Source organism: Colletes gigas, unplaced genomic scaffold, assembly GCF_013123115.1.
Source record: "Colletes gigas isolate AHSC1104 unplaced genomic scaffold, ASM1312311v1 Colletes_gigas_Sc00023, whole genome shotgun sequence".
Taxonomy (NCBI): Eukaryota; Metazoa; Arthropoda; class Insecta; order Hymenoptera; family Colletidae; genus Colletes; species Colletes gigas.
Window position 1 is genome coordinate 848,528 of NW_025106652.1, and position 14,768 is coordinate 863,295.

At 40.2% G+C, this 14,768-nt stretch overlaps 1 protein-coding gene across 1 annotated transcript in view; it reads left to right on the forward strand.

Annotated features, from left to right (window-relative positions):
* The window catches only part of LOC122401260 (acetylcholinesterase-like), a 129,462-nt gene that overhangs the window by 111,573 nt on the left and 3,121 nt on the right, over positions 1 to 14,768 (forward strand). Inside the window, exons 4-5 of the mRNA XM_043403289.1 lie at positions 9,676 to 9,839; positions 12,516 to 12,664. Of these exons, the coding sequence (XP_043259224.1) occupies positions 9,676 to 9,839; positions 12,516 to 12,664 (313 nt within the window). The remainder of the gene's footprint in view (positions 1 to 9,675; positions 9,840 to 12,515; positions 12,665 to 14,768) is intronic.

A 14,768-nucleotide genomic window follows, 5' to 3' on the forward strand; every position in this document is an offset into this window, starting at 1 on the left:
GCGAAACACGAACACGAATATATCGGCTTGTCCGGAAAGTTCGCAGCGAATTCCAAAGGCAGCGTTTCAATGCGCCAAATCTAATGAAACCCGATGAAAACGCACGATGTTTGCTGTATACTTCGACCGACCATTGTTTCCCGCCTCCGAGAACGGAATCGTCGTAATTAAGTAATTTTTCTGGGCGTTGTACTCGTTCGAAGTTTATTTTCTATACTCGATACATTTCTTTATAATAGAATTGATACGAAGCACGATATGAGTTAACAAAATAAATTTAAGCGTAATGATTATGATTAAAAAATAATCACGAGACGTCGGACTATTGATTAACCTCTTGACGTACGATTTAATGTAATTTTTCAAACGTATAGTATTTAATTTTGTTCAAATTTTTATCCACTGAAACCCTCACAGTAGACCACATCCTATACCAGTGCAGAAGAACCGAACCCCAAAGACAGAAATATGGGATAAAACCGGACACAGCCCTTACAGCTCAGGCCCACATAAGTGACACTCTAAAATTTCTCAAAGAAACAAATATGTATAATCAAATATAGCGCGCAAGCACGCATCCGCCGCCAATGACCTCGCAGTCGACGCGGCGTAAAAAACACAAAGAAGAAGAAGAAGAAGAAGTGGGCACGAAAGAGAATTTGTTTTACGAATACCTCATAAATGTAAAAATGTGTTAATTTTAATTTATGACTTGATGATCAATCAGCAGCCTCATTATTGTGTAAGCAGATAGATAATTAATGAATAAAATAATAAGAAATGAAAATATCGAAGGAAACTTGATTGAATCCCGAGAGCGTGGTCCAGGTGAAAATGGAGACTCTAAAATACAATATCGATTATTTGAGAATATTATCCAATTGGAGAATCGTTAATCGTTCATCGTCGATCGAATTTGACCGAATTTAGGGGCTTCGAATGACGAAATTGAAACGTTGTGTTTGGTCCCGTCGCTAATAACGTTAGAAATCGTTGAAAAAACCTGTCCAGAGTAGAGAAACCAGTCAGGGAAACAATAGTCCCCACAAGGTGGGTGAAAAACGAGGATGCGATCGTAGGTTTGGTACGCTTAAATTTCCAGCCGTGAGAAGGAAAAAGCTTTTCTCGCGAAAAGAGGAAACTGTGAACGCGCTACTGCCATTATGACAGCCTTCCGTGTTCAGTAAACGTCGTTAATTTTAACGATCCTTAAAATTACAAAGGCAACGAGATGGAGAGGTGGGGTCGAGGATCGTCCAGAGGGAAGCCCAGGGGCGAGCGTAATGATATGACGATCGATAATGCCCAACGGAACTCGATAGTCGGTCGGAATTTCGTTACGTTGGCTTAATAAACGTGTATCGAACGATGTCTCTTAATTAACTTGGCAATTTTCCAAGGAATACTCTATTAACATGGTACATATTTTTCCGTCCGACCCAGAAATTGCCCAGCGATTGAAAATACCCCACGATGCCCGGCGTCCTCTTAAAACACCATTACCATCCGGATTTATATATTTTGGGCCAATAAAACCGGGCCCACGACACTTGAGATTTCTCTAAATTCGCCATTTTGCGTTTTTTTTTGCATCACGTCGATCCTAAACAAATTTTCTCACTGTCTGTTTCAACGCTAATTATGAATTATTGGTTCTCATTTAATAATATTGGCGATGTTTGACGCATGGTTGAGCTATACCACTTACTGTAAATAATTCATGTAAAATATAAATTTGAGTAATTCGATTATAGTAAATTTGATGTTTCCTTTAAATAAGAGCTCTGATGTCCGAGTCAGTAAGGATTTAAATTTTTTCAAAATAACCATCAAGTGAAACAACTCAGCCATACATCGGGCATCGCCAATATTTTGACAAACGATTAAAAGTGTATACTTCGTAAAAATTCCTCGCTTTGAAAGAACCCACGAACCGGGAAATGAAGTCTAAAATTTTAATTCGTTATTCGGGGGGGGAATAAAATTCATCCGACTTCATGGTCCTCGAGTTTTCATCCGGCGACGGTTGTTTTATTTGGTCATGGACCGAGGGAAACGTTGAATCCACCGCAAAAAGGTGCAATTCCGCAGGAATTAACCCCGTTTTGGTCCCTTTTCTTCTTCAAGGACAACCCTCTCTGAATGCAACATTTAATCGCGTATAACCGGGACACTCGGCATCCGGGGCTAAGTAACATCTTTTTCGCGGCGTTTCCTTTCAACCGATGCTTTCCCCGACGTACCGTCCGTAACATTCTCGACGATCTAGCACCCTCCGTGCTGTGTATCCTTCCTTTCCATCCACGTTTTGATGTGGAATGAATGGCCCTCATTCGTTCGCCCGGCGAAAAATCATGAAACGCGATCAACCTTGGTCGATAATGAATCTCGCGTGTTTTTCGCCGGCATGAAAGGATCCAAAGGCGAGCACGAGGGTGAAAAGAAGCTTTCAGCCCTCGGTGGAAGCGCTAACCGAGCCCCCCTCCCTCCTCTCCACCGACCGTCCAGGATCTCGTTTCCATTAATTCCTTTGCACAATCGGACAGCACCGGCCGGACGATTCACTCCTTAATGAATCGGCGAAACGGCCGGGAGTTTATTCACGCTCCCAATTATTTTTCAAACGCAGAGGAGAACGGGTGGAGGGAAAAAAGAAATGCACGATTCGAGGGTCCAGGGGCGGTTGACGATCAGATAAATTGGAGCAGCCCGCCTGTGGCTTTGTTACGACGACCGGATTCAATTAAAAGCCGAGACACCAAGTCTCCCGCCAATTATCGAGGAACAGGAACGAAGAGGGACAGAAATTGTTCCAGTACAATGGTGTTTGCCACCGTTTCGCGTTTCAAACGACCATCGTACGTTTTTTGTTCGACGACAGGAAACCAAAATGTCCCATGGAAAATTTGGGTCGGTCTGGTATATAAAATGAAAATGTTTCTCGAGCCTCAGAATATTATTCGCGATGGTATAGAGTAATTATTATACTGTGGATGTTTATGCAAATTCGTATGTTTCGAGGAAATGGATAAAACAGTGAAACGTAAATAGAAGTTTGTTTCATCGCTAGAAGTCCTTGAAAATATAGTTTTTATTTTGCAGATGGCATATGTTTTGCATACTTTTTATAAAAATATATCTCGAAACACACTACATATGTCATATACGTTTATTGCATTTATTTTCATAAACTGAATGCTTACATGGGCTTCCGAACATCAATTTCAGTCTACTAATTCAATGTTTGTATACGATGCTCATGGCAGAAATGACAACATAGCTCATCCAACATCCATCTCGTGTTTACCCATAGTGAATCATTAATGGTAACAATTTCTAAATGCTACGAATAGTACTAATCAGTAATTCTGAAGTATTCTTGGCAGATAGATTCTACGGAAACGAATTTTATCAGATTGTTGAAGAACCCAAAACAATCAAAGCATGCTACTTCAGCAAATTCAAATATGCCCCAATCACAGCTTATAAATTTACTTTAAACGATAAATGTCATCAACTAACTCTCGACAATATCGAAAAAATACTCGTGACATATTGTATAATAATTTAAATTATTAAGTAACAAAATTATTCGAACATATTTTAAATATATTTTCCATATTCCCGTATATTTTGGCATATTCTTCATACATATTTGACGTATTTTATCGACATAAACATCCGTAGTCTAGTAATTATCGTCGAATATTGTCTGATCCAAGACTCTGTCCAAGTTTAAGAACAGATGAAGAAGCTGCGAGCGATAAATAACGATGTTTCCCCTTCGTTTGGGCTTCCCTGGGAAAAATCGCACTTTCAACTTTAACGTTCTCCCGCATCAAGTTCCACGGAAGGATGTTCGCCAACTTCCTCCTTTGTGAAGTGTTGGAAGGGGGCGGGTATCGCGGGGGTGGTCGCGAGTAATCCAACTTTTTCAGATGCGGCTTAAAACTTGGCGGCGCGATCATTTACGAAACGTCGGGGAAAGAATTTATTTAACCCCGCCGGAATGCGGTCAATTGAAAACGCGATGCTTCTTCTTTGCTGAAAGAAGGGATGGGATTTGATAAATCCGACTGGGTTTTGACCATCCTTCGCGGCTGGACAGCTTGAACAATGCTTTTGGATCCAATTCTTCGGCGTCACGGACATTCTTAACAAACTTTCCTAATCTCCAATGATTTTCCTTTCTTTTCCACGGAAACAACCTTGTCTCCAAGTTTATCGAGATTCGATTCCGGAATTATTAAGGATTTTAACACTGGAACTACCGAACTGATCAAAATGACCCATTTGTAATTTCTAATAAAATTTTACCGTGGTTTTCTATAAGAGAATGAATGAACATTTATTTCCATTGCATCATATACTTCTTCAAATGTCTATCGTTTTAATGTCTAAAGTTATTTTATTCAAAAGTTTTTCCTTTTCAAAAAATTCTTTCCATTTGACCTGGTAAATGACAACATCTATGTTTTATTTTTTATTTAATAAAAGTTAATCATATTAATGTCTACTGCTTCTACAGAAACGATAGGAAAGAGTTCGATGCAGGAAGTTGGGTTCGACGTCGATGATTTCGAGCATCGAGCGTTTTCGATGGATTTTCCAAATTTTCAATCGTTTTCGAGCAGAGAAAAGAGACACCGAGCGAGATTAATTCCACGGCGAAACGTTTCCCCGTTTAAACGCGAACGCTGAACATCCACGTGTTCACACACATTACCGAACTCGACGCGAAAGTTAAACAATATGCCGCGCGCGATGTGTAAAATTAATCCATTTCGCGTCGACCGCGAATTAAACACGGAACCAACTTATTCTCGAAAGTTGTAAACTGAATTGCATTTCCCTCCGGATCCTGAAGCGGTCTTAATTCAAGGTGAATGATTCAATGGTACCCCTGGCAAGTTTCAGCCATGTTTGGCGAATAAATACGTCGATCTATTCCAAATCGTTGTTTAACTTTTCAACTCGTCGCTCCGGCTTTTAAAAATAAACAGCGGACCATCTCGATGGGGAAAATTGTTGCTAAAATTGAAGCTTGCTATTTCTGATAATATAAATAAATTGCAAGCTCCATCCATAAGGTACAATGCTAATTCAATCCTAACTCTATCTCTAATTACGATTTTTAACTCTTACAAGTAGCTTTTGTTCCTGTGTAAGTTTCCAGAGCTCCATTTTTTTCACAGTAGTTTATATTTTATTCCACGTTTTTCCACGTAAGGAAACGTAATTTGATTGCGTTTGGCCAAAGTCTGTCTCGTCGTGCGAAAGGTCGATAAAAAGTGAGCGTCACGGTGCTCGCGAAATAAAAGTCCATCGTTGACGTCACGATTACCTACGGCCATCTTCTTTCGAACTGGTCAGCGCAGTCGAAGCTATATTTTTACAAAACGCCAGCACCCTCCTGTTGGCGTCAATTACGGGAGCGGCGATAATTTCGTCCGACCTCGGGTTTGATTGAAATAAATTTAACCGAGGCTGCTCCGGTTTCGGGCCATCCGATCCGATTGCGTCGCTTTTCACCGACGTGTCCTTATACATTCGACGGTACGTCGTATTATACAGAGGCTTCACAGTTATTTTCGACGGATTCGAGTGGAATTTAAGAATACACCCAAAGAACTGAATCAATAAATGGCCCCGTTGATAAGGCGACCTCCGCTGGAATACTATGAACGCGTCGTTCCCAATCCTCTTCCCCCCCTTCCGTCAATTTTCAATAGAACGTCGCCGCGAAATAAATGATATTCGCAGAGATTGAATTAACAGCCCTGGTATCGAGTTTCGTTCGACTGATTATGCTCTTTCACGTTTTTTTCGGTACCCGCTCGAACTCTAACGGTTTTAACATGTTTCACGCCGCTCGATAGAGTTTGGAAAGATTTGTGCCAGTTTAATTCCAGTTTGGATTGATTGAAATCAATTTCACGCGTGTTCGATACGAGTGAAACGAATTTAAACAGACTTACTTCCACCGATTCAAGTTGGTTTGAACCATTTCACGCTGCTCGATGGAATTTGGAAAGATTTGTGCAAGCTTGATTCCAGTTTGGACCGGTTTAAACCAATTTGGCGCGTGTTCGATACGAGTGGAACGAATTTAAACAAACTTACTTCCACTCTCGATCGGTACAAACCGGTTTGAACGAAGTTAAACAAACTTAGTACTAATATAAACCGGTTGCAATCAGTTTCACGCGTGTTTGATACGAATGAAACTAACTTACTTCCACTCTCAACCAGTTTGAACCACTTGCATGCTATTCGATGGAGTTTGAACGAGTTTAAACAAACTTGCTTCTAATATAAACCGGTTGGAATCAGTTTCTCTCTGTTCACTACACCGAAGGATCTATCGAGCGTAGTTTAATCCGGTTTGAATCTATTTATTTCTGCCAAATAAAGCCAAAAGGAGATAGGTAAACAGGCAGGAAATCAGGAAATTAATAATTCTTCGAATTATTACAGAAAACGAGCGTATTAGGACTTGGAAATTTTTAATAAAATGGGGGGGAATTAAACTGGAGACATCTGTCTTTTAAGGAGGAGCTGTTATCGAGCTGTATAAATTATCTGGGAATAAGAGTAACGACCAACACCTTCGAACGTCGAGTCGTAAGGATTTTAATTAGTTCCACCTTGGCGCGTTATTATTCCTCGAAAAGGTCAACGCCGGAAGCATCGATCGTAATTGAATTCCAGAACAAAAGCTCCTTGATTGGCTGCCGAAGCTTTGAACGGGGCAACTTTGGCGACCGTCTTAAGTCCCGGCCAATTCGAACGACGATTTATTTCATATCGAGCGCGAAATGGAAACGGGAGTGGAAATTCTCTGTCTGTTGCCGTTAAGCGTCGGTCGCTGGGAGAACTGAGATTTTCTTTAACGGGGAAACCGTGATACGGGTGGGAAAAAACAACTTCTCTCCCCCCAGTTTATCGCGTGTTTGTTTTTTTTCTTCGTTCGCATCGGGCTCGATTCGCCATTGCTTCCACCCCCCCCCCCCTCCCTCCCGATTATAAAAAAATCAGCCAAGTAACACAGTCATACATCGTCCCTGGACATCTGTAAACACAGGAAGTTTGCGCTCGCACGGCAAATACCGGGATTTAAATAACGTCGCATTTCTGCTGCAGTATTTGTCCACCCTTATCGAGTATATCTCGTTCACGGCAAATAGCGAACCAGCCATTACAAGGGCGCAAAAAACTCTGGTCTTTTTAGCGCGGACGGAAAAATGCGAAGGATCGAAAGCCCAGAAACGATAACGCGTGTGTTTCTTCGATTCAACGTTTTGTGGTTTGTCGCACGATCGACCCTCCTGTAACACGATTGATTCACTTTGTAAAATATAATATCGCTCGGAGGAGCGTAAAAGGAAGATTGCAATTGAGGGGACGATATATTCGATGCTTTGAACGGTATTTGAGAAACAAACAAAAATTTTGTTAACAATTATTTCCTCGAATAAGCATTTCAATTTATTGTTAATACACCGAAGGAAGAACTTAGATTGAAATAGAATATTTATGAGAGATCGATTAAAATTATTTGAAACGATTATTTTTAAATTACTGTTCAAAGTGAATTTCGATCGGATCGGAGAGTCGATAATTGCTCCCTCGCGTCGGTTAGGTCCGATTGAGAGGATCGGTTAGATTCGAGCTAGAGGGTAGCTCAGTTTTTCAGAACTCGATGAATTCCAGGACACGACCGGCGTTTGCAGCCTGCGAGAGATTGGAAATTAATTGGGGGGAGGGCACGATTGGTGCGTAACGGATACGCGCGTGCTTGATGGAAAATTGTAATCGCGGCGATCGAATTTCCCGAGCGTCGCGGGACGAGTAGTCAACCTCTGGAATTGGTGGTTTCAGTCTTTAAATTGAGCCTATTTTATAATTAATTAATCACACGCGTTAGATATACATAGTTTCACTATCTCAAAAAAAAATTGTCCTTTACATGAACCTCAAACTATACTACTGAAAAATAAGAAACTGAGCAACTTTTTTATGATTGCCTCTGTTTTATGCAATTTATTGTACAAAATACTGCACAAGCAAATATTTCCTGGGGAAAAAGAAAAGAAGATATCGGGATCGTGCATCGACGAGCAAGTAGAGTCGCGAGGACATCAATTTCAGGCTGTTTCGAGCAGCAATTTTCCCAGCTCGGGGGAACAGAGAGAAACTGGTTCGCGACGATAACCATAACGGGTAGCATGTCCCGAAGCTGAATGGCTCTTGGACTCTATGGGTCGCTGACGCTTCGCTGATCCTCTAAAGACTGCATTCTTCGGCGCAGCCATCATATTTGAATAATTTCAGCTTCCGGTAGGCGCCTTGGTGCGCCACGAGCGTGCCTCGAGTTATAATAAGTATTGCGCTCGCTTCCTTGAACCTGACCCAGTCGTTACTCTGTCTCCTGCACCCGGTTCAGCCATCCGGTTAAGTAGGTCAGCAGAAATTCCATTTTTTTTTCAGGCACAAATATAGTATCGTTTACAGCATCGTCGATCTCGAACGTTCAGAACAATATTACACTACTCGAACAAAGCAAATTTTTATTGGAATAATTGTTTATTGCGTCGACGTTGCGTTGGAAAGTAGTCTAGAAGAGTCTGTGTAAAAAAATCTTTTACAAATATTTGCAGGATTATGTAATGAAAATAAACATAGTAAAAAATATGACGAATCTATCACTTCAGAGATAGATTCTACACAAGAAAACAAAAACAAAAGTTCATATAAACGTGTGTTCTATATTTGACTACATTTTCAAGTTATAACGAGTTCTGTGTTGGAATAATTCTGTGATGGACTGATTTCACTCAACTATTTATGAACAGGACCCAGTATTTCACGTTCAATCTCATATTTTAATTTTGTAAATACTTATTCCTATGAACGTTAGAGTACTATGTGTCAGATTATTGAAATGCATCATGTATGAAAATGGAAACTTTGTCTAGTCAATAAATAGCAGATATGAACCATGAGTATGGGTTTATTCTTATAAAAAATTCCTTGGCAAATAGAGAGGGTAAGATAGCCGATTGTAGGACGTCTTCAGACTTATGTTTAGATGCAAGGAGGTCACTTTGAACGCCTATTGTGAAGGTAAATAAGTACAATGTTTTCAAGAAGAAATTTACTATAACTTGAAAATGAGGTCAAATAGGGTACATGTTTATATGATCTTTGTTTATTGTCTTCTCGTGTAGGATTCGTTTCTGTAGTGCATCCTACATGCTACAGGGCGCCCTGTACTTGTAAACTCCCTTTAAAATTGGCCCTTCGAAATTTACGTGGACGAACCGAGTAATTTTTAATTATTATTAAAGTCTCTCACTTTGATATCGAAGGAATTACAAAAATACACGTTTCTATTTAAAATAAATTTTCTTAATAACTACGTTCGATACAACGAATCGAAAGGGGATTTCAATTTCAAAAAGAACCTTAAGGAATGCATGTTATTAGAGAGTACAAAGAACTCAGAACGAGTCAGACTCGTTGGGGTTCCCAGCGACGCAATGCTACGTCAAAGGGCAGGTTGGGTGGGATGAAAGTCAATGTATGGGGTCAGCAAATGGAGGTGATGCACGACGACAGCCGGAGAATATATTCGAACGAACGTTTAACGCAAACATAACCGATGTGTTTCAGAGGACGAGCACCAACCTGTGGGGCGAGTGGATGGGCGTGATACACGGTGACGAGGTGGAGTACGTGTTTGGGCATCCATTAAATACGTCCTTGCAGTACACCGACAAGGAACGCGACCTGTCCCTCCGGATGATACGGTACTTCTCCAACTTTGCCTATTCGGGGTAAGTTTCCTCGTCCATTCGAGTTTACCTTGAAACCTTTTATCCCTTCGAGTCGATTCGCGACCTTGGGACCGAAGAAGTTGCTAGGGGGAAAGAGATTACCATCGAAAACAAGCGCGCAGAATATTAGGACGGATCGAATTCGCCTCTTAACGAAATGAAATTATCGATCGGACGATATTTATAATACGTTGTACGCGTTTCGATCGATTTTACGGACTGAGACGCTGGAAGGGAATTAACTCCGCGAGGAATTGAAATTTCGCATTTCTTATTCCATTACTCGCATAATAATCCCTAAATCTAAATAGGCCACGATGAATTTCGATTTAATTTAGAATAGAATACCACGATAAATTGTCAATTATATAGTATCCATTTTAAAATGAAATCTCGTAGAAAATTTGACTTTGGTTTGGAATATCCCGCTTAACTCGAGGACAGATTGTTTTCTTCAAGGCCATCTCGTAACAATTTCGACCGATTTACCAAGAAAAGGTAGCCATTTAAAACTTTTGTGCACAGCTGTACTTGCTCCGGGGCGTCCTCGATATGGAGAACCCAAAATTTCTCCAATCTGGCTAAAAATACACCGGGTGATACCCGCGGCAGTGACGTTTAATCTCGAAAGTGGCACAGATGTTTATATCCGGAGACAATTAATAATTCCGGGGAGAGAGTGGGGGGACAAAAAACAGAAAAATAGAATGTTGCGTCCGTCGGCGTCGTCGGTTTCCAGCAAGATGTCAACCGACGGATTAATTCCGAGCAAAGGTGCAGTTGGCTACGTCGATTAAACATTAACATCACGGCTGGTAATTCGCGTGGGTTTACAATTCGGGTTACACGGAAAGCGAGGAATTATTTATTGACGTCGATACAAACAACTCGATATGTCAAACGTTGGACGGATATCATCTATCAGTCAGCTACAATTTCTTTCCCGACACAGTTAGCGACCTATTCGGGTGGTTCCGTCCACCAGTAGGACGTTCGTTAATTATTTAAAGGCATTCAAGGATGGACGTTAATTATCCTGACCTTCAATCGTTATGAAAGCATGGATCATGTTCTTTCAAATAGTTTCTTTTCAAAGAAAATAATTTTCTAGTAAAATTGTAGGGTAAATTTTAATTTTCAAACACTATTTTTTTACAAAAATAGCCGATAATGGACAATTAATGCTCTGGGGGTTTCAATTTATCGTGCCCTACATTTTAAGCCCTGTTTCACTTGCTTGTAAGAAGCAAAGACTCACCGACGTTGTGGCAGTAATATTCTAAGTAACAAATATAGTAGTACATAATGGTGAATGCTCTTGTCAATAAAAATTATAAAATACGCTAGAATAAATCAGAGTCCTCGAAAAAAGAAAAATTTATAAAATTGTGAAAGTGCCATCTTCCAAATTTAATCGCTTGAAAATTTTGTAAATCTTGCGAATCTCTGAGCCAAATGAAAACAATCATTTGTTAAAAAAAGGGAACCCCAAAAGTTGGGAATAAATTGAGAACATACAAAAATCATAACGAAAACAAACGATGGAAAACTGCGCTCATTTTCACGATTTTAACTCTAATTTAATTTTCGTTGGACGAAAAGCTCGCGAGACAGGACGACGACCTTTTTCGGAGCAGGCTAATTAATAAAACGGGATCGGCCTCCCGATGACCTCTCGATGACTGATCGACGAATGGAAATTAGTCCGGCGAGTGTTTGACAGGCACTTTGCGTGAATCGCGAAAGACAGTCGCGCGTTAAATAATTAATAACACCGGTCGAGCGGCCGGTTTAATTTGTTATCCGACGCGGGTTGTTAACAACTTTAAACGAGGCTGGTTAACTGACGCTGCTCGCGACGCGTTCCGTGCAACTTAAATTAATTATCGACAAAACAATTTTTTCCCCCGGCGATCTACGACAGGATATCCAGCAACGACATTTACAGAAAAATCAACATCCTTGTTCGTACCTCTTGAGTTTCTTTCTCGTTTTTAGAAAATGTACTGAAAATTTTTATCCATCTCTTGAAACTTTGAAATCCAGTTACTAATTTTAGATGACTCTATTAAATTTCAAAGATCAAAATTTCTATCAAACCTATTGAATTTCAAAAATCGAAGAAACCGGTTGGCTAAATATTTCTACAGCCAGAGGCAAATAAAAAATTGAGATCGATGCTGAAAATTTTTGTCCATCCCTTGAAACTTTGAAATCGAGTTACTAATTTTAGATGACTCTATTAAATTTCAAAGATCAAAGTTTCTATCAAATCTATTGAATTTCAAAAATCGAAGTAACCGGTTGGTTAAATATGTATTTCTACAGCCGGAGGCAAATAAAAAATTGAGATCGATGCTGAAAATTTTTGTCCATCCCTTGAAACTTTGAAATCGAGAATATTACTAATTTTAGATGACTATTAAATTCCCAACGAAGTGCGAAAATAGTTAAATAAATTTTTATCGTTCCAAGGATTTCGATTAGGTTGGACGTTTTTAAACAAAGAAAAGAACCGTGATGTTTTCGAAGGGAAACCAAGGAGAGGTGTTATCTATATCCGTAGCTTTCTTGCATCCAATCTGTTTCTCGACACGTTTTCCATTGTCTGCTCCTAGGGAGCCGTAGCGACTCCTTGTCTGACGTTTCCCGTTATCTCGTGAATTATTTTTCCAGGAAGCCGACGTCCGACTGGCCACCGTATTCGAGGGATCAGCCACAGTATTTTATTTTCAACGCCGAGAGGACGGGCCTGGGCAAAGGTCCGCGCACTACGTCGTGTGCCTTCTGGAACGAGTTTCTGCCAAGGCTGCACGGAATACTAGGTACGTACGGACGCTAATTCAACGCGTTTTACTCGTCCCGCAATTCCTCTCTCTCGTTTTCTTGTTAGTTGGTTATGGAGACGGCTCTTTCATAGAACCACCAATGCGCTACTTCTTTCCTGCGTTAATTATTCCTGCTACTTTTACCCTTTTCGTGTTCATTTCTCGTGGCTTGTTGCTATCTTCTTTGATGCATTTTTCATTCCCTTCCCCCTTTCGCTCAAATTCTCTCCCTATTCCCTTCAGAACCTTCCTTCAACTTGGTCACGTTTCACCTTTCTCATTATTTATTCCTCGTAAACGTTTCCCAACATTATCGAATCTACGATAAAACCAATATATCGAGTAACATTTTAACCCCTTAACGTACGGTTTAATACCAAATAATTTTTCAAACGTATACTATTAAATTTGGTTTAAATTCGTACAAAAAATGGTCACGAAAAAGAATAGATTTGTTTTACGACTACCTTGTGAATGTAAAAATCTGTTGATATTAATTCATAAGACTTGATGACGAGTGAGTAGACTCATATTTGTGAAACTTGACATCAAGAACTTGTGACGTATCAGACTCGTTATTGTATGGCAAGGGGTTAAATAAGGTAATTAGCTTTTCTCCAATCGCTGATCTTCGATAAGAAATTTTATTTGCCCATTTTTCAGATTTCTCAGAGTTCGATGTCCCGTTCTGAAATTGTCGTATTTTCGAGACGCTGCATCGATAAATAATTCAAGCCCTTACTATCCATATCCGGGCAGATTTTCCATGCCAGCTCTCCGCGTTCCATTATCCCGACAGCTGTTGTTTCGACGTCACGCATTCCAGCACGCGTGGACTCGTTTTGTATTCCCCCGCATAATTCTCTGCTCTTGTTTGTACGCAATCGTTTCGGATTAAATCTATTGTTCGATCACGTAAAACATTCCCTTCGTTCGCATTCCCTTTCGGTAATTCAATTTTTTCGAATTTTTCACGCTGACAAAAATTGGAACCAGTTTCGTATATGTACTTGTAAATCGTGACATTTCATGAAAAATGTACAGGTTCCGTGTACGGAAAAGTTTATCTTGAAAAAAATGGGCACTGAAATTCAAACTATGACACCCAGAATTAACGAGGCGGACATTTAACAGAACAGAACTCACTTTTTCCATAGGGATCTCTATTTTTCATATAAAACACAAGCTTTAAGCTTTTCCGGCATCTGGCGCGAAAGTACATAAAATTGCCATTTGTAGCGCGTTCGAAAACGCAATTTTCCCAAAGATTCAAACTTTGTTCGTGTGTATATTTAATATTTAGAATTCTTTGAAATATTATGTCCTCTAAAAAAGTCATGAAATTTCCAAAGGGAAGTCCACGTCTTGATGAAGGTTGAAAGTCGGATTGACGACCGCGAGTGGCCTAGGAAATGGCCGAGACGTCTGCAAATGCAATTTTTACGACACCCCCGCTACTTTCGATAACCGATCGGCCCCGGAGATTGATCCATGGGAAATAGCTCGACCGCAGAGGGCTCCGGCCACTCGCAATCCCGAGATTAATATTGGAAAACCAAATACAACGGACCTGTCTTCTTTACAAATTCGTTCGCGGGTCCTATGGAACCTGTTGTCTGACCACAACGCGATCGAATCTACTGTCGAAAGTAGTAGAAGACCTCCATCGATCATCATCCAACGAGAAACCTCCAACGTTCAAGGAGGAAAATTATTAGACACGTCAATTGGGATTTCATTTCTCATTTTACAAAAAATAATTCTTTTATATCGATTTCTTTCACCATTTATTAATCACTGGCAAAAATCTCTTCGACTCGCGTTGATGCGATCGCAGAAAACATTTTTTTTAAATCAGGTAGCTTAAGTAATATTTTATTAGCTGGAAAAAACGAAGAGTCGATGTTCCAAGAGCCTCTGTAACACGTAGAATTCCGGATCAACGTTCTTGATTCACGGGTTTCGCTTTCGTCCGTGAACCTGAAATTAGCCGAGTCGTTAGAATGTACCAGCCACCCACCAATTTCCTGGCGTTAATTAACAGGACATTTAATTTCCCTTTAATCGGATCTAAATTGCCGTGCTGGGCTTCTTTTAACAA